We start from the raw sequence: 19,721 nt of genomic DNA on the forward strand, positions 1-19,721 counted from the left end.
GTGATGTATGGTGCACTGTACTTGCTGCTTCACTTACTGTGAGTAGACCTACAGTTAGTACCGAATGTCTACTCAAACCTGCTTGTAGATTGCATACTGTACAGCCAGCACTGTACAGTACAAGTAAGTACTTACTGCAAGTGCGAGACGGGCGCCTTCACTACGGAGAAGCATAGGGAGCGTGGAAGGTGGTCCCGGCGTCGAGCCTTCCTCATCGACCTTCTCATATACAGTACGTACATGTATCCGTATTCTTTATTACAGTGCAAGTGTAAGTACAACTAATACTTGCAAAGCAACTACAGTACTGTACAAGTACGGAGTACCAGCGAGCATTATTACTCCGTATTCAGTTCTTGAATGCTGAACCACACATCCTCAACATCTCTGCCGAGTACGTGCTCTCAAACTTCCTAGCCGGTATCCCCCACGCAATAACCTTTGTTGTACATGCATCGCAGCGTAACGATGATCTCGCTAGCTAGGTCAAGATGTCAGCGGCACGATCGACGCCGGATGAAATGCAAACCTGCCACAACCATGTCCACTGGTTGCAAATTGACGGATGAAACGGGCTGTCTTTCCAACGCCCACCTGCCGCCGACTGCACAGAGTGGACGGGCTGCTACGGCCGCCGACGGATGATGTGACGGGGAGGACCTATTCACCCAGTGAGTCGTGCGGCCGTCATGCATGCCATTCATTGGGCCGATGCCGCGCAGGTTGCTCTCTCCACTCCCCCGCTAAATCCTCAGCCTTGGACAGCCGCACGCCGTCTGACGGCTGTTATTGCGTTTCGACAGCGACTCGAGATCATCGCTGTACCGACACATCTCGACAAGTCGACCACCTGTGCCGTCCTATCCGTCCATCCGGTCGCACTCCGTGATACGCCTTCCAGCCGTCGTCCTCGCCCGATGGAACGCGGGCGTCACCCACAAGTACGATCATGGATCAAGCAATTTTTGCCACGTTCTCGTAACACTGTTGCTTGCGGTGTAAGTAAGTGTTCTCGAGAGCAGGTGTACGCGTACACCTACACCCACATGTACACTTACTTACTTGCATGGTACGATAACACAACTCCTCGACCCGTGGATGCCTGCCGTTTTGCTTGGCGTCTGCGGATCCCACGATCTAGCTCATGCATGCTCATGCTTCGTCGATGCTAGGAAGAAATGTACAAGTACCCATCCGCCTACTCGTACGCACGATGACAGTCGCTCACGACACGGCATGGCGAGTGCACGGGCTACTGCCCAAGAAATACCACAAGCACCCGGGCAAATGCATTACAGCATGTTCTACAAGTACATTTGCTGGACGAGCAGTATTAATTACTTCGTTCTCAAGTGCGAGGACGAGTGCGAGTATCCGCCTTTGCCAAGACCCCGGACCTTGGCAAGAAACTCCATGGCTAACCCCAGCCGCCACAAAATTATGGCCCAAGGTGGAGGCAGATTTCGACTAGGAACGCACCGAACTCGCCGGGTACGAGGCCGTACTTGCGCCCGCTAATTGCTATTCCTCGCTGCCTATTAATAATTACAACATGTCATGAAAGTACAGTACTTATTACACTTCCACTAGAAAGCAGACTTCCAAGGAACCGTTATCCGCATCGAACCTCGGGCCGCTTGCACTTAAATTTTCGTCACGCGGTGCTCGGATTGCACCTACAACAAGTGCAGCATACTTATGTGTGGTGTACTTCCTGCATAGTCCGACCCTGCTGGATATTTGGTGCGGCATTGATCGTTTGCTTTCTCTCGCCCACACTAGCCTATTTAGCTCATCCTCTTGTGCTTTTTCCTTCACCCATCTGGCCCCGGCCTTCCTCCTTGGCACCTCGAGTGTGTTGGGATTTCCGACCCTTGACGAAGAGATCTCACCCCAGACAGGCATCCCTTTCCAGCAGTAGTCAAACCGAAAGCATCTTCAGGGTACCGGTACAGAAGCGCTTTACCTCGTCGTGAGTGTCCGTCACTCGACTCATCTGCCTGTAATGAGCGGCGGCAAGGATGCGATTGCCTCGGAGCATGTCTCCGGACAGTCCAACAAGCCCATGTCGGCTCCGGCCCACGCTCTCACCATCGAACAAGCCGTCCAGGAGCTCAAGGCCAATGTTGAGATTGGTCTCAGCACCGAAGAGGCGAAAACCCGCTTGGCCGAGTATGGCCGCAACGAGTTTGGCGAGCAAAAAGGCGTCCAGCCGGTCAAGATTTTGATCGGCCAGATCGCCAACGCCTTGACTCTGGTGAGGCTCCTCCCATGCACCCTCCGCTTGGGGCGCAACGGCCAAGCAAGCAAGCAACGGTAGGCACCCAAGGTCAGAGTGCGCAGCTGACGGTGCAAAACCTAGGTACTCATACTCGCCATGGCAGCCTCGTTTGGCATCCAATCGTGGATTGAGGGAGGCGTCATTTCCGCCGTCATCGTTTTGAACATTGTTGTCGGCTTCTTCCAGGAGCTCAAGGCCGCAAAGACCATGGACTCGTTGCGGTCCCTCAGCTCTCCCACGGCCCAGGCCATCCGGAACGGCAACAATGAAACCGTCGTCACGGCCGAGATTGTGCCCGGCGATGTCGTCGAGGTCAAGACGGGCGATACCATTCCCGCCGACATGAGGCTCGTCGAAGCCGTAAACTTTGAGACCAACGAAGCGCTCCTGACGGGGGAGTCTCTTCCGGTACGCAAGGAGACTGCTCCGACGTACGCAAACGACACGGGGCCCGGTGATCGCCTCAACGTCGCCTACAGCTCCTCCACCGTGACCAAGGGCCGTGCCCGAGGCGTCGTGTTCGCCACGGGGCTCTCAACCGAAATTGGCCAGATCGCTGCCGCCCTTCGAGGCAAGTCTTCTCGTCGACGTGAGCCCAAGCGCCGCGAGGACGGCACGACCCATTTCGGCCGGTGGCTCCAAGCCTGGACCCTGACCTTTTCCGATGCCGTCGGCCGCTTCCTCGGCGTCAACGTGGGAACGCCGCTGCAAAGGAAGCTCTCCAAGCTCGCGCTGCTGCTTCTCGGCGCGGCCGTTGTCTGCGCCATCATCGTGCTCGCCGCCAACAAGTTCGACGCCGATCAGGAAGTCATCATTTACGCCGTCGCCACGGGTCTTTCCATGATCCCCGCCTCCCTCATCGTCGTCTTGACCATCACCATGGCGGCTGGCACGAAGCGCATGGTGCAGCGTCACGTCATCGTGCGCAACCTGAAGAGCCTCGAAGCCCTCGGCGCGGTTTCTAGTAAGCGTCGCACACCCCGCATCCTCTCAATCGCTTAACTTGCCCGTAGACATTTGCTCGGACAAGACGGGCACCCTCACCCAGGGCACCATGGTTGTCAGGAAGGCCTGGATTCCCGGCCGCGGCACCTACTCGGTCGGCACCACGAGCGAACCCTTCAACCCGACCCTCGGGCACCTCGGCCTCGACAAGGCGCAGCCCAAGGATATCAGCGTCCGCGGCGCAGAAGCCGATGGCGAAGCCGTGCACGGCCCGGGGCTCGTGGCCACGGATGCCGCTCTCCGGGCCTATCTCAACGTCGCCTCGCTCGCCAATCTCGCCTCGGTGAACCAAGTGGACGGTGAATGGCGCGGACGAGGTGACCCGACCGAGGTCGCCATGCAAGTGTTTGCCACTCGGTTCGACTGGAACCGCCTCCGCCTGTCCGCGGGCGAGTCGGCGCCGTGGCGGCAGATTGCTGAGTTTCCCTTTGACTCGGACGTGAAGAAGATGTCCGTCATTTTCGAGAAGCAGGAGAGCGAAAAGCAATACGTCTTCACCAAGGGTGCCGTCGAGCGCGTCCTCGCCTCGTGTCCCCGCTTCGCCGACGGCGACGAGATCAAGGACCTCGGCGAGAGCACGAGGTCCGACGTCCTGGCCAACATGGAAGCCATGGCCCGCCTCGGCCTCCGCGTCCTCGCGCTCGCCGACAGGGAAGACGCCCGCCGCGTCGCCGTCAACGAGGCCGAGCTCGAGCGGGGAGAGTTTGAGAGGGATCTCGTCTTCCGCGGCCTCATCGGACTGTACGATCCTCCGCGGCCCGAGTCGGCTCCGTCGGTCAAGATGTGTCACGAAGCCGGCATCAGCGTGCACATGCTGACGGGTGACCATCCCGAGACGGCGCGTGCCATCGCGCTCGAGGTCGGCATCCTGCCGTCGCGAATGAACGAGATCGCCGCCGACGTGGCGAAGACGATGGTGATGACGGCCTCCGACTTTGACAAGCTGACGGACCAGGAGATTGATGAAATCCCCCACCTTCCTCTCGTCGTTGCCCGGTGCGCTCCGCAGACAAAGGTGCGCATGATCGAAGCCCTCCACCGCCGCAAGGCCTTTGTCGCCATGACGGGAGACGGCGTCAACGACTCGCCGAGCCTCAAACGGGCGGATGTCGGCATCGCCATGGGCCTCGCCGGCTCCGACGTGGCCAAGGAAGCGTCGGACATTGTGCTGATGGACGACAACTTCGCCTCGATCCTCAACGCCGTCGAGGAAGGCCGACGGATGTTTGACAACATCCAAAAGTTCATCCTTCACGTCTTGGCCGAGAACATCGCGCAGGCCTGCACCCTGCTCATCGGGCTCGCCTTCAAGGATCGCCGCGGCCTCTCCGTCTTCCCGCTGGCGCCGGTGGAGATTCTCTGGATCATCATGATCACCTCGGGCATGCCCGACATGGGCCTCGGGTTCGAGATTGCCGCGCCGGACATCCTGCAGCGACCGCCTCAGAATGTGAGCATGCCGCCCGAGCCGGCGACGTCGTCGCGCCCGCTAACCTCTTGCGCAGCTGAAGCAAGGCGTCTTCACGCCCGAGCTTCTCGTGGACATGGTCGTCTACGGCCTTTGGATGTCGGCGCTGTGCCTCTCGTCATTTGTCCTCGTCCTGTACGGCTTTGGCAACGGCGCGGCCGACATTGGCGACAACTGCAACAACGCGTACTCGGAGGAGTGCAAGGTCGTCTTCCGGGCGCGCGCCACGACGTTTGCCTGCCTCACGTGGTTCGCCCTCTTCCTCGCGTGGGAGATGGTCAACCTGCGCCGGTCGTTTTTCCGGATGCAGCCGAAGAGCAAGAAGCACTTGACGCAGTGGATGACGGACGCATGGCGCAACCAGTTCCTGTTCTGGGCCATCGTCGCGGGCTTCGTCACCATGTTCCCGATCCTCTACATCCCGGGCCTCAACACGGTCGTCTTCAAGCACGCCGGCATCAGCTGGGAGTGGGGCATCGTTTTCGTCGAGTCGGTGCTGTTCTTTCTCGGCATCGAGGGGTGGAAGTGGGCGAAGAGAATCTACTTTCGGCGCCGGGCAAGGCAGGCCGGTCGGTTCAAGGCCGATCTCCACACGCGCGTCTTCGGCCGCTACTTCCACGAGGCCGACTTCAGCGGCGACGAGGAGGCGGCCACCATGACCGAGAGCGAGAAGACGGGCCGCGGAACGGGCGTCGGCGAGATGGACGAGAAGGCTCGATGACAGGGGGCGTGCCCGGGGAGGTCACGACGGGCGGATGAAGGTTCCCACCCCTCGTCGGCAGCGGGAGGGTGACGGATGACGGATCTGCGTGCGACGAGGAAGGCAAACTGATACGGAACCCTGCACGAACGAGGTAAGAAGTAGTGTAGATGGCACACTGGACGATTGGTGTGCGTGAGTCTACAAGCAATGGTGTGCAGAGCACGCCGTGCGAGTTGGGGATATCTCTGTCCATGGGGTGTTGGGTTCTGAAAGGATAAATGATGCGCCACGGGATGTCAGAATCGATGGACGGCGGCGTCACGGCATTTCCTGGGCGTAGTTGTAGTTACAGTAGTTACTGTTGCAGTACCTAAGAGTCGAGTGGTTGTAGGTATGTCTTGGCGTATTTGTACCTGCAAGCTGGTGTAAGTAAAGTACAGTAAGCTCGTACCGACGCGCAGGGCCTGTTCAAGCATGCCACCCGCATCTACCGTACATGCAAGTGCAGTGCAGTAATAATAAGCACTCCCCAAGTACGGAGTGCCTTGTACTGGCAGGTATTAGCTGCAGATACTGTAAGTACAGTAGTTGTTCGTGTTGACTTTTGTACAAGTAGGTGTTCTACCCCCAACCCCTACTGTATTAGTAGAAAGTAATACTTGCACATCCACCTAGTACCTATTAGCGAGGAGTACGGAGTATTACCTGCACCTGCGGTATACTGTACTTGGACACCTAGCTAGTAGGCTGGTGTACAGTGCTTGCAAGTGAGTAATTCTTACCTAGGTACCTAGCAGGCGGGTGCTGGTACGTTGTGGGTGCCGAATGGTACTAACCTAGTACGCAAGCGTAAGTACCTATCATTACTTGCATTCAAGTACTGTACCGAGTTGAAGGCGTACAAGTACCTGTTCATCGCTCGCCTGCATGTACTTGCAGTGCTTGAACTGAGCACTCGTCTGTACTTTGCGCTTCAGCCGACGATACATGAGAACCGGTTGGGGTGCGAGCAGCCCTGCGGAAGGGGGCGACGCGGGCGTGTGACTGGTTAAATCTTGTTTGCAATTCCCGAGACGAGTGCTCCGCATCCGTTGTTTCGCTCGCCATGGTTGTCGTCGAATGATTGCGTTGTGCCATGCGGGCGAGTCCAAGGATGGGGTGCACAGCCTTGGGGGAGGGATATTGGGCTGAACAAACACAAACGTCCAGTGGCCGTGCTTGTACAGCAAGTACTTGTACAAGCATTACACTGGAGTTGGATACCTAGTAGTTTCAGTAATACCGAGCCGTACTCCCTACTCCCTACCTAGGTACTCGGTACCTACAGTGATGAAGCAATGCCTATTAGTAAGTACTCGGATGCGTGCAAGCAACCTGCCGTCTGCGAGAAGACCATGTGCAGTTCGTACATGTACTCTGCTCACGCAAGTAAGTACAGCACTTGAGTAGGTGCACTCCGTACTGTAGTACAGGGCAAAACCAGGTCACCAGATTAGTAAGTACCTACCTAGGTACGGATACCAGTCCGACAACTGAATTTTACGGCAAGTATTACTCCGCAGCTGTACGGAGTATTGGTGTACGTATTACAGCACAGTACATTTAGTTGTACGGAGTACTTACTTCGTTGCACACTACGGAGTAATATTTAATAACTTGAGCACCTGTATTTTGTGATGTACTTACTTGCATGTGCAGTACATGTACTGTGCAAGTACTAACGGAGTACATGTGCTGTAGGCTCGTGTGCCTTCACTGTAGGTTCGTGTACCTTCACTGTAATTCACTGTAAGTAGGTTCGCGTACATGTACTGTAGTTCGTGTACTTACTTACCTTCACTGTACTTAGGTTCGTGTACATGTACAGTACTGTAGCTTCGTGTCCATGGCATCCACCAGCGCCATCCGGTCGGCGGCCCTGCCCAGCCCCCACGTCCGTTGTCGGAGAGAGGCGAGGGAAGGATTCACCCCCCTCCAGGCAAGCTCGCACTTGCCCGCCCGTCACGGCGCCTAAGCCCCCCCCCCCCACGGTGAACAATCGATGCAGCGGCAGGATTCTCCAAACTTCTCACCCGTCACCAACCTCAAGGCTCAATCACCTCCTACGGCGTCTTCGTACGCACATTCGTGCACGCCTACAGCGGTACGCTGCCTCGACAATACCGACTCGTACCCGTCAGCCGCGTGCATCTTTGCTCGCTCGTGCCAGTGCTGGCACTTGGAGGCTGCACTTGACGGGCAAGCATCCTGGGGCGGCGTGGAGAGAGCGTGGGGAGCGTGGGTACCATTATTACCCCGTACTCGCACCCATGCTTGCAGAGGCAAAGACATGCAGACAAACAACGAACAATGCTTGCTTGATTGATCTCATGCTCACCGTACTGCAAGCACACCCACAGGTGAGTGTACCCGCACCAGGTGCACTTGCACCCGCATCTACTTACAGTGCTTGTCGTCACGTACTTACCCAAGTACTTAGGTGTACAGACTACGGTACAGCAGTAAATACTTGCTTGCAGTCGGCGGGTTGTGTCCGCCGTCCGACTGGCAGCCCACGCCGCCATCCCAACACATGTAGCACACACCCGACAGTCAGCAAGGGTAGGGACAGGCAACGATGGCAGTCCCACCGCCGGAGCCACCCCAGGCAGCCCGTCAGACCAACCACAGGCGCAACGCTGGGGCGGGCATTTGCGTCGGTTGCCCCCTCCCTCAACGACCGCCGCACGCTGCCTGGGCGTTCGGTGCCACCGTCAGCAACCGGCACCCACCATGTTCTCGACGCATCAGCCTGACGGTTGGCGACCAACACCAACGCCAACGATGGCGGACAAACGTCCGAGTCCAGCTGGCACGACGGTCAGACGTCGGTCACGCATGCCGGCCCGTGTCTGCGCTGGCGCCTCTGGCCATCTGTCTTGTCGTGCCAAAACGGCCACCCCCGTGCCGACGGACTTGCCAGGGCTCGGCGGCCAACGACTCGACGATGACGACGACGCGCGAAACCAAGGGCTTGCATGCTACTCGTCGACGCTGCGGCATCGGAATGCAGAGCCGTCGCCGTCAGAAATCGATTTCGCCTCTGTCTCGTCCAAGTCGACCCTAAAGCATGGAGTGCTCCGCACCGCACTTGGGTGCACGTGCAGTAAGTACTTGCTTACAGTGCAGTACTGTACCTGGGTGTGCTGCCCACACGAGACGGGGTGAATGCACAGATGGGTACGGAGCGTTACTCCGTATTTGATGGCATGATCCGAGCCAACCAACCATGCATCCCCCCCTCTCGAGGCAGGCGTCAAGGCGGAAACCATCGATACGATGCAGCGATGAAGACGAATCAACAGGGCCATGGCCACTCCGCGACTGTACCTGCTGTTCGCTACCCCTTTCGGGACACGCCTTGGCCTCTCATTTTACCTCGCCTTCATGGTCACATGCACGGCGTGCTTGCACGAACTGTACATGTACAGTGCTTATCTTCCTAGGACCCTGGAGGTGCCCCTCCGCCTTTGCCTGCCTCGCCCATTGGCGGCATGCACGAGTCGTCCGCGTCACTCCTACAGTTCGCCATGCTCCAAGTACGTTGTTCGCCTGGGCTTGGATTACCCTCGTTCTCGCTGCCGGCGTCTCGGATGCTCATCCCTGCTCACCCTTGCCTTCTGCACGGCCGACTCGCTCGGTGCAGAAATGGACTCCGCCGGAGAATCGCCTCCCCGGCCCGTTCGTTGCCTCCAACCATCATTTGCTTGCCCACCACTGGATGCGCCGATTCAAAATCAGGCCCCTCCCCTCCTCGACGGCGAGTTGGCCTATCAGCTGGGCCGCTTCGTTTGGGAGGGAGGGTTCCAGGGGGGCCACGGGGTCGCTCGAGGTGTGAGCTGCTCGAGTCCGCCCTCCGAGCTGCGGTTCCGTCTGTGCTCGCACGTCACGACCCAGCGCCGCTCCTTGGCCGCCATCGTCGCCGGCAGGGGCCAGAGGCTTGCAGGCGCTAGAAAGCCACAGACTCGGATCCCACAGAGCGAGAGTCCTGACCGGGCAAAACGCAACGGGCACTAGCAACCTTACTTGCGTGCACTTGTGCATGAGCTGTCCGTCGGCCGGACCTGTTGATTAGTACGAACGTACAGCAAGCCATGGCGAGCATCCCGGCATCCGCACCGGGACTAGCAGCCTCGTCCTGTCTCTGGCACTCGCTGCCACTCTCGGCCAACTAAAAGAGGTGCAGCATCCCAATCTCGCACGCCGCGATACGCTCCCTGGCCCGTCACCCGCCCGCCGTGTCCTCCCCCACTTCACGCACCGGCATACGAGCTCGAGCATGGTACAGGTGCAGTACTTGTGCTGCAGCTTGCGCCGTTTCGAAACCCGCCCGACCTTGTCTTCATTCTTCTCGGGTTTTTGCCCTCCGCCGAGCCTGTTGTCCCACGGCGTCCCCGTCGACTCTGCCCTCTTTCTCGTCCCTCTCGTCTTGCCAGGCCGCCCGCCGAATTGCGGGAATCGACGACGGTGATTCCTCCAACCCGAGCTCAGCGCAACCGAAAATCGTCGGCCGAAATCGACGGCGACGGACTGCAAGGTCGCCTCGAGCACGCCGCTCCGTCGACGTCGACCGTTGCTCGGCATCGACGGACATTCCTCGCCCGCGACGACGAGACAACGACGGACGAGCAGCAGCTGAGCACGCCTTCGTCCGGTGCAGCACGCCGACGCCCGACGCCCGCTAGGATGCCAGCCCGGCCGCGCGAGCAGACTGTAAAACCTACCTAACCCAACAGGAAACGGCGAACCCGCCGACGCATGAGGCTCGCGCCAACCAACCAAGCAAGTGCCGAGTCGCCCCGACGCAGCTGCCGGGGCCAGGCAAGCCACCAAACGGACGAACCGCCGAGAATAGCCCCTCCCTCCCATTCATCCACTCATTCATCGAACCGTCGACTTTGCTTCGACGTGCCTTCGGCGCCTCTGCGCTCGCCGCCACCCGCCGGCCGGACGCATTCAAAACCGCTCCATTCCACCCCTCCGTCGGCGGCAGAGAGAGACCTGCCCGCTCGACGCTCCCCACGCCCCCCGCGGAGGTTCGACGTCGGCATGCCCCATACGCGGGAGGTCAGGACCTGCGATCGCTGTCGCCACTTCAAGCGACGATGCGATCTTCTGAAGCCGTCCTGCACCCGCTGCGTCCAGGCCGGCGTCCGCTGCAGCTTTGACGCGGCGAGGACCGCCGTTGCCGGCGCCGGCGCCCAGCAACCGTCGGTCGCCGCCGCGTCGTCGTCGCCGCCCGTCGTCGTCCACGACCCCCCCGCCCCTACCTTCGTCGCCGTCAACGCACCGACGTCCTCTGCAACCGCCGCTCAGCGTCCCTCGTCGCTGCCGTCGTCGTCGTTTGATGCCGTCGTCGTCGCCGGTGGGCCCGCCTCGGACCCCGACTCTCACCCGTTCTCGGGCATGCCTCCAGCGGGGGGGCGAGCCACCAGCGTCCCGCCGGCCGCCGCCGCCGCCGCCTCCTCGTCCATTTCGCCCGGCCAGGACGATGCCGGGGCGGCACTCGTCAACGGACTCATATCGCCAACGACGTCGGCCGAGAGCCCGGAGCCGCCGCGCGCCGACGCCCCTGCCGCGCCGACGCCCCTGGATACGCCTGCCGCCATGGCCTCCTCGGCCAGCGGCCAGCGTGTTGTGCGGAAGCGGAAGCGCAACTGCCTCAGCTGCCTCCGGTGCCATCGCCTCAAGGTGAAGTGCGACAAGGAGCTCCCCTGCGGCCGGTGCGTGGCCAGCGGCAACGGCCGGGAGTGCTACTACAGCTACAACAAGGGACCCAACGGCGGCAAGTTCCCGTGCCCGACGGCGCCCGTCCCCTCGAGCAGGGATGAGAAGAAGCCGCAGATGGTGGCCTGGCAGGTCCAGCACCGCGTTCGAGGGTCGAGCCATTGGAGGGAGCTCATGACCAAGGTACGTCGCTCGTTCCGCCCGCGCCGCCTCGTCGACCGTGGCTGGCCGCCAGCCCGAAGGCCGCGTCGGCGCCCCGACGTGGTCGCCTCCCGCCGCGGCCCCGTCGGCCCGCTCGCCTGACCGACCGAGGTCTGACCGTGCCGTCCGCGACTAGATCGGCTCCCTCGCCTCCTCGTCGGCCACGGGGGAGCAATCGCCGCTCGCCGCGGCCCTCGAGGGCGTCGGCACCAACGCCTGCCTGGCCAACTTTTGCCTCCCCGGCAACTTCCCCTTCGGCACGCCCGGCGCGGCCAAGTACTATTCGCGCGACGCCGTCACGCGTCTGCTGGCCGCCGAGAGGGCCAGGACCGACGACTACCTCCGACGCTACCTCGCCCTCCTCGACGTCGTCAACCCCATCGTCGACCTGCGCACCTTTGGCGAGGAGATCGACGGCTACTGGCGGGACCCCAACGAGGTCAGCCTGTGCTGGCTGTCCCAGTTCCTCATGGTCGTCGGCCTCGGGTGCTTCACCTCGACGGCCGACGAGCCGTCGACGGCCACGGAGCTCATGATGGCGGCCGAGGCCTGCCTGATGCAGACGCCCTTCATGTTCCGGCCGACGCTCATGACCCTGCGCGCGCTCTCCCTCATGTCCGTGGCCAAGCTCGTCTGCAACGCGACCTGTTGGTCCGTCGATTCCTGCTGGTCCCTGCTCGGGCTCCTCGTCAGGGTCGCCTTCATCTTCGGCCTGCCTCAGGAGAAGAACGACCAGGACGAGGAGCTGCGGGACCCCGTCGAGAAGGACGCGCGGAGGAAGCTGTGGCTGACGATCCTCTACCTCGACATCAAGGTCTCCATGTGCACGGGCATGCCGCCCCTGACGAGGCCCGACGAGCTGGGCGGCATGCGGACCATGCCCGACGCGCCCGACGACCTGCAGATGGTCCTCTTCCGCTCGCTCCCCACCGTCCTCTCCGTCCTGGCCCAGATCAACTCCAAGAAGGATCAGATGGCCTACGCCGACGTGCTGCGATTCAACGCCCGGCTGCGCGAGCTCATGGGCCACGCCCAGCGGGTCTGCACCGCGAGCCTGCAGCGCATCACCGTCGACATCTTCCTGAGGAGATGCCTCATGGTCCTTCACCGCCCCTTTGCCCTGCACCCGGAGGGCCCGTCCCTGTTCCCCGAGTCTTACTGGTCGTCGTTGGAATGCTCCCTCGCCCTGCTCGTCCACTACCGCGAGCTGTGGTGCAGCGACGAGGGCCTGCGGCTGGACCTCGTCGGTCGCGCCTTTGTCCTCGACTTCTTCTCGGCCACGCTGACGACGTGCGTCCACATGCTGCGCGAGGATGCGCCCCTCAGCGGCGCCGCCGCGACGGGCTGCAGGCTGCCGCCGAGGCAGCTGATCCTGGACACGCTGCGCAGCTGCGTCGACATCTGGAGCGGCGAGCAAGAGAAGAGCGTGTGCTGGCGCACGGGGTACCATCTGCTGAGGGCCGTCCTTGCGCTTCTTCCCTCGGCCGTGGATGGGCCCGACGAACCTTTGCCGTTGGCGCCGCCGCCGCCGCCGCAACCGCCACCATCGCGGTTGGAACCTGAAGGTGCTTCTTGAGACGCCGCAAGATCAGCAGCAAGAGAAGGTGGACGCAATGTTTCGAATTGTTGTACTCGGTATGTGTAATTATGTACTCGGCCTGGATCCATAATTGCCTTGTCCCTGGCCTGAGGGGAGGCGCTGACGGAAGGAGTGGATGGAGGGACGGGAGACCGAGGGGGGAAAGAGGGGAGCAAATGTCCGAGAAAGCTGCATCGGCTGCCGATAAAAGGCGTGGAAACGAAGGAAAACCAGATGCTATAAGTGGTGTACCATCTAGTTTGTGCAATGCGACACACGGTGCTCTAGGAGGTGCGGGTTGTTGGAACACACTAGGGTTATTGTTTGTGCAATTCGACACACGGTGATCTAGGTGGTGCGGGTTGTTGGAACACACAGTGTGGGTGTCTTGCGCGCACCCGCTGAGCGTAACGGCCCGGCGGTATGGATTTGGCCAAGACGACATGATGGTATGTTCAACATGGATTTTCTGCAAGCATTTTGTTGCTTGGCGGATGGCACAATACGTTGCATTCGTCTTCTGGGTGCATACCACTGACGCGGCGATGACCAGCCAACCACAGTTCCTGCTCCTCTCGATGCGAGCCACCGTCCCAGTAGCCGCGCTGAGTTACGCATAAACGACTTCAAACCCCTCCATGGCATCAAGTGCCTGGCGAATCTCCCTCGCATATTCGGGAATGCCACCGGCGTAGCAGACCGGTTCCTTCAGCTTGCCCGGAAAGTTGCCGCCCATGTACGTCGACGTAGTCGTGGGTATCAGTGTGATGTTGTTCGTTTCAAGCACCCGTTGCTTCCATGCATCGACGGCCTCAGCCTTGGGATTGATGTATTTGATCCCTCCCGTCTCCATCTTGTTGATCATATCGGCGATCCAACGGCCCTGCACCTCTACACACGAGGGGCCGTTGCTGAGAAGCGTCGGTCCGTGGGCGCCGTACAGGTGGAACATGTTGGGGTAGCCGCGTACCGTGGTGCCGAGGTAAGTGTTTGCGCCGGTGGCCCATTCATCCCTCAGGCTGGTGCCATGGATGCTCTGAAGACCGAGCTGGGTCATGCCTATGGGAGGTTAGCATCGTCCTGTTGCCAGAACAGGAAGGGGGAGCCCTTGAGCACCTCCGGTGACAATGTCCTTCGTGATAGGCGAGTCAGATAGTGTACGATGACGACGGGATCGGCAAACTCACAAAGCCTGTAGCAACGGCAACCACGTCAAGCTCGTGGTGAGTACCATCCTCGAGCGTGATACCAGTCTCCCGAAACTCCTTGATGGGGTTGGCCATGATGTCCACCACGTCGACCGATTCGCGGTTGAACTGCTCATAGTAGTCGTGCTCGAGACATGGTCGCTTCACGCCAAAGTAGTGCGGCATCTGCAGAGGAGCCAGCAAGTCTCTTTTCTTGGCGTCTCCAATCCGCGCACGCGTCTTCTTGGCCCAGAAATCGTACGACTCCTTGTTCGAGGCGGGCACAAAAAAGTTGTCCTTGTAGGTCGCAATCCAGTAGCGGAAGCCGCCAGCCTCCCAGAGCTGGTCGTAAAAGGACTCGCGCTCCTCAGGATTGTCATCGAAGGTGCTTTTCTCGGACCAGTCATAGTGAAAGCCAGCATAGGTTGTCTCGCGGTACCGAAATAACTCGGGATAACATTCCCTGCGGCGTTTCTGCTCCTTGGCAGAGAGGACCCTCTTGCGCATCGGCAGAGCGAGGTTCGGTGTCCGCTGAAAGACGGTAAGGTTGCCGGCAGCGGAGCCCCATGCTTGGATGATCTGCACACCTGATGCGCCGGTGCCTATGACGGCGCACCGTTTGTTTCTGACGTCGACATGCTGCTCCGGCCAGAAGGATGAGTGGTGGATGGTGCCCCGGAACGTATCCATGCCGGGCCAATCGGGGGTGTACCTCTTGGCCGACTTTGCAGCGTGAGCGAGGCAGAAATTGGCTTGCGTTCCGACGAAATGGAAAGAGAAGGATTACGTACAAAGCCGGTTCCAAGAATTAGGTACTTGGCTTTCGCAGCACGACCATCTGCAGTCTGGACGGTCCACGTACCCGTCGCCAGGTCAAAGCGGGCATCGATAACGACGCTGTGGAAGGCGCAGTCCTTCTTAATGTTTAGGACGTGGTCGACGTGGTCAAAGTACGCTCGCAACTCTTGGTAGCTTGGGTAGTTGCTCGACCAGCTCCACGTCTTCCAGATTTCGGGCCAGGAGAACTCGTACTCGGGCACCTCGGAGTCGACGGCGGCACCAGGGTAGCAGTTCCAGCGCCAGGTGCCTCCGATGTCGTTGCCGGCCTCGAATATGACGGTCTTGAGGCCACGGTCTCGGAGGGTCTTGAGCATGAAGATGCCGGCTGCGAGCGAGACAATCAGTTTTCAGACTGTTCATGATGGGATCTGCGATCTGGCTTGGTTCTCGTACCAAAACCGGCTCCGACAATCAGGGCATCGACTTGGATGCCTCCTGCATTCAAGCCCTCGGCCGCGTCATCCGGCCCAGGCGAGGGTGCAAAGTCCGTCAGCTCCGTGACGAGGTTCTTGTAAACCGCTGGGATTGGTTCGCCCATTTTCACAGCCCAAAATAAAGTTGATCACCTAGAGGTGCCTTTTTTTTTTTTTTTCAGAATCGGTTGCTTCAGTCGTCCAGCCCGGTTGACGGATGTGAGCGCAGCCGAAAAGAAAGCTGACTGACACCGATTCAACCAGCAGCTGGCCTGCATTTACTGGCCTGCTTCGAGCAACAGCTCCGTACAGGTTCCTCGTCGTTTGAGCGGAACTGCAGCCATCCTTGGGATGAAAATGTCGTGGAACGCAATATTACCACTCAGCCAGAGACTTGTGAAACGCAAATGCTGACTTCAAAAGGGCAGCTCAGGCTCGGATGGATGTTGACCCAATAGAATTGTCGCGTAGTTGGGTGGCACTGTGCTGAACCATGCGGCTGTTCTGACGGTCTGGTGGTACGGCTGCCATCTGTGCATAACCACGGTACGGCCCCCCCTCGACGGACGATGCAGCCATCTTGCTTACTCCCTCCTCGAGCCTGGCTCGTCTACAGGCTCGCAACAGATGGACATTGCCGGAAGGGTCCCTCATGATCGCATTCAAGCAACGAACACCAATGTTGGGGCGAGCCAGACCGGGTGGGCAAGCAAACAAATTGGAGAAAGATTTCGGCGTCGTCCTGTGGGATGCCTAATATTCAAGAGTTCATACGGCGTGGCGCCTCGGCAAGGAAGTCTCTCTCAGCGATATTCTTCACGGGTTGACAATGATTTGCATCGTACGTGGCCGTCGTGACGTGGCCAAGTGTTGGGGGAAAGGGGACGAACGGCAGCGTAGGTGTAGACGAGCAACACGTTCGCACTCGGTATTCCCGTGCAGTTAATCCGATGCCGTTCGTACAGTGCGGAGTGCTAAACTGACACGATTCGAAACCACGAATACTTGTAGCGGTCACTGGCACCCCATATTATCGAGGCGAGCCCTTGTTCAATGAAACAAGAAAAGCCGGCGACGAATGGAACTCGGTATTGAAACTGGTTAGGCCAGCGAAGGTCGATGGAAGGTGAGGAGCAAAGGGAAAACAAAGGCAGATGAGACTGTGATTGGCACGTGCCTTGGCCGTGGCGTGATGGGAGGGTGATGATGACGGATGATTGATGGGCATCGCCGGATTGGGTTGAACATGACCTCAAGTACGTCACGACAGGTACTTGTGGTTGCGGCGACAATGATAGACGCCACAAGTACCCTGAACTAACAATCGCTCGTGCATCGCACTGTATTGTTCGTTAGCATGACCTGGCATGGGTTTTAGCGCCATTACCGGCCCCCTCCACTCCCCCTCCCCCCCCCGATCCCCGCAGCGGGCGACCTTTCAGCACCCCCATTCACTACAGTACTACTCCGTACTGTACAGTAGGTACCTACGTAGCACCGTGTCTCGCTGGCTCCACCATCGTATCTCTCTATACAGTACTTGACTGTTTGGGCCTTGGTTTTCGCGGAGGCTCAACCCGAACAAAGTCACCCCCAGGCTGGCCATCATCACGAGCACCCATCACACGCCACTCCAGTCGTCCGACCATTACCAGCATTCGCAGATTCGCATCCTGCTCTACACCCTCGCGACCTTGCGAAGCAGTTGCCCGCCCCAGCTCCAGCTCCAGCTCCAGCAGCGCCTGACGACACCAGTTGTCGGAGAGCGGCCAGACCAACATTCCAACCCTTGACAGACGTAAACGACGATCTGCCTCCCCAACCCCTACCCCCCCCACCCTTCTCGTCGATCATTCATCACGTCGCACTTCTGGAGCCGAAACCATGGCATCTGCCATCGAGACCTCGCCGCAGATGCACTCCCCTCATGCCGCCGAGGGCAGGCGACCAAGAGGCACGCCCACTCGTCGGCCATCGTGATAAGATGGACCGTCCCCTCGCCTCCTGCTCGCCGGCTAACTCGTCTACGCTGCAGGCATCCTGAAGAATTCATCACGCCGCAAGTCCTCGCCGCCCGTCTCCCCTCAGCAGCGGGAGCGGTCCATGTCAGGCAGGGAAGTGACGCTCGCCAACACGCAAATCAACGCCGGGCGAAGCTCCTCCTCGACCACAGGCCGGCCCCTCGGCTCTCGTCGCCAGTCGGCCGCGAGCAACCACCCGGACGACCTGCCCGAGGGTTCGCAGCGCCTCAAGTGGGACGAGGCAAACCTCTACCTCACCGAGCAGGAGCGCACGTCGACGATGAAGATTACGGAACCAAAGACGCCCTATGCCAAGCACTACGACCCGGCCGAAGATCCGTCCGACGACGACGAGGCCCCCCCGCGCGATTACATGGAGGCTGGTGGTTCTCTCCGCAAGGCTGCAGGCGCGCGCGCTGAAGACGACATTCCGGGTCTTAGTCTGGGCGAACCGGAAGAGGAGGTCCCGGAAGGCCAAGCGGGGGCAGAGGCGGACGGCGAGGCCTTTCCACGCACCGGCTCGGAGAAGAGCGTTCATGTGGAGCCCGAAGACGCCACCCCCAGCGCCGAAGACGAGATGCTGGGCCTTTCGCCCGAGGAGCGGGAGAAGCACCGCAAGTTCGAAGCACTACGCAAGAAGCACTACGAGATGAAGAACGTCGCGCAGCTGCTGGGGCATCCCGAGTACATCCCCGAGGACGAGGACGATGACGAGGGCAGTCGAATGCCGCCACCGCTGCCCAACGGTTCCGCCTAGTGCCGTGAGGGGCAACGGGAGGTCTTTTTTTCCCCCGGTCCTGCCCGTGTGTTTGTATGCGTCGCGGATGCGCTGTCGAATTTTGATGTTTGTCGAGCGTCACTGGCCCTGCAAGATCCAGATGCGGTAGCTAGGCAAATGCAGCATCGTTCCCCATGGTCCCGTCGCCTCGTTTGCATCACGCCGGCATCAGGCCGTCATCACGCACGTCTGCACGCCATCGAACGCGTTCATTCTAAAGTCGTTGATGCTCGAAAATGGACATGTACATGTAGACACACGGCCCCGGGGTGCCGTTTCATTTTTCGGACGCCTGGTACGTGACGGGACTCGGTCTCATATAAGGCCCTTGCGCGCCAACTCCAGCTTGCGCGCCGTGCTGCTCGACTGGGAACCGACGCGGGAGACGCATATTCTTCTACCTTCGGCGAGCTCAAATTTTTCCTCGTTGGCGTCCCAGGCGCAGGGGCAGTGGTGCGGGAAGTGCACGCAGGCGAGCGTGTCTGGGCAGAGGTACTTGTCGCAAACGGCTGCCCACGTCAGCATCGGGCACGGAGGAATCGTCGTCAGAGGTCGGCCGGTCAACTTACAACCCTGGTATTGAAGACGGTAGCGGTTGGCGTCGCTTGGGCTGTTGCCGCCGCCTTGCTGCTGCTGCTGTTGCTGCTGTTGGCCAGCGTTGAACATCTGGTCGAAGAAGCCGAACTGAGCGACGGCAACGGAGAGGAGGGAAAAAAGGGCGAGAAGGAGACGCATCGCGAGCAGCACGAGTGTCGGCTCCCACTATGGTTGAATTGGAAGGGAAGACTTGTCGGGACGAAGAAGCCAGTGTTTGACCAACTGTCAAATCGCCGGATCAATTGAGTGCTGGCCACTTTGAGCGTAGCACACACTTGAACTTGGAACTAGTCCCACGCCTATCCGATCGATGGGTACATTTACAAGGAATACTACTTATACATGTACTTGTACTTGTGTGCCTGCAGCGAAGTACATGTACTGTAATACTCGCAGAAGTGCATTAGTTGTACATGTACATGCACGTACAGGTATACATGTACTCAGTACAAGTGCACCTACTCGTAGCAGTTGCGTACATTTACACCGACAACTACAGTAAGTAAGTACTTGTATTCTGTCCGTACATTAATACATCGTACTCGGTAATACTCCGTACGGTACGGAGTACATGTAAGTACGGTAATTACAGTATTACGGAGTACAGCTAATATTATTAATCAGGTACAGTACTGCACACGGAGTACTGTAGTTGACTTAAGTAGTAGTGCTAGGTACTGTAGAGTAGTTCGTTGTGCAACTATTACTCCGTACTCCGTACAGTACAGAGTACAGTATTACGGAGTACAGCTACTATTAATCAAGTACAGTGCTGCACACGGAGTACTGTAATTGACTTAAGTAGTAATTCTAGGTACTGTACTCCGAGTAATAGTTGTGCAACTATTTTTCCGTACTCTGTACAGTACGGAGTAATATATT

The 19,721-nt window shown here is 59.3% G+C and overlaps 5 protein-coding genes across 5 annotated transcripts; 3 read left to right on the forward strand and 2 right to left on the reverse strand.

Annotated features, from left to right (window-relative positions):
- Positions 1 to 2,005: 2,005 nt before the first annotated feature.
- On the forward strand, positions 2,006 to 5,475 carry DCS_01939 (sodium P-type ATPase; the record flags this gene model as incomplete). Its single annotated transcript, XM_040799270.1, has 4 exons — positions 2,006 to 2,257; positions 2,363 to 3,245; positions 3,295 to 4,736; positions 4,792 to 5,475. The coding sequence occupies 4 exons, from the start codon at positions 2,006 to 2,008 to the stop codon at positions 5,473 to 5,475; spliced, it is 3,261 nt and encodes a 1,086-aa protein (XP_040660153.1).
- A 5,070-nt stretch (positions 5,476 to 10,545) lies between these two features.
- On the forward strand, positions 10,546 to 13,000 carry DCS_01940 (C6 transcription factor; the record flags this gene model as incomplete). The annotated part of the gene is made up of 2 exons (XM_040799271.1): positions 10,546 to 11,406; positions 11,561 to 13,000. 2 exons carry the CDS (start codon positions 10,546 to 10,548, stop codon positions 12,998 to 13,000), a joined length of 2,301 nt encoding a protein of 766 aa, XP_040660154.1.
- A 613-nt stretch (positions 13,001 to 13,613) lies between these two features.
- DCS_01941 (putative steroid monooxygenase protein) lies at positions 13,614 to 15,568 on the reverse strand (the record flags this gene model as incomplete). The annotated part of the gene is made up of 5 exons (XM_040799272.1): positions 13,614 to 14,062; positions 14,120 to 14,135; positions 14,191 to 14,913; positions 14,982 to 15,355; positions 15,424 to 15,568. 5 exons carry the CDS (start codon positions 15,566 to 15,568, stop codon positions 13,614 to 13,616), a joined length of 1,707 nt encoding a protein of 568 aa, XP_040660155.1.
- A 1,759-nt stretch (positions 15,569 to 17,327) lies between these two features.
- Positions 17,328 to 18,221, forward strand: DCS_01942 (putative Glc8 protein; the record flags this gene model as incomplete). Its single annotated transcript, XM_040799273.1, has 2 exons — positions 17,328 to 17,409; positions 17,479 to 18,221. The coding sequence occupies 2 exons, from the start codon at positions 17,328 to 17,330 to the stop codon at positions 18,219 to 18,221; spliced, it is 825 nt and encodes a 274-aa protein (XP_040660156.1).
- A 336-nt stretch (positions 18,222 to 18,557) lies between these two features.
- Positions 18,558 to 18,977, reverse strand: DCS_01943 (Long chronological lifespan protein 2; the record flags this gene model as incomplete). The annotated part of the gene is made up of 2 exons (XM_040799274.1): positions 18,558 to 18,751; positions 18,812 to 18,977. 2 exons carry the CDS (start codon positions 18,975 to 18,977, stop codon positions 18,558 to 18,560), a joined length of 360 nt encoding a protein of 119 aa, XP_040660157.1.
- Positions 18,978 to 19,721: the final 744 nt, after the last annotated feature.

Source organism: Drechmeria coniospora, chromosome 01 (genome assembly GCF_001625195.1).
Source record: "Drechmeria coniospora strain ARSEF 6962 chromosome 01, whole genome shotgun sequence".
Classification (NCBI taxonomy): domain Eukaryota; kingdom Fungi; phylum Ascomycota; class Sordariomycetes; order Hypocreales; family Ophiocordycipitaceae; genus Drechmeria; species Drechmeria coniospora.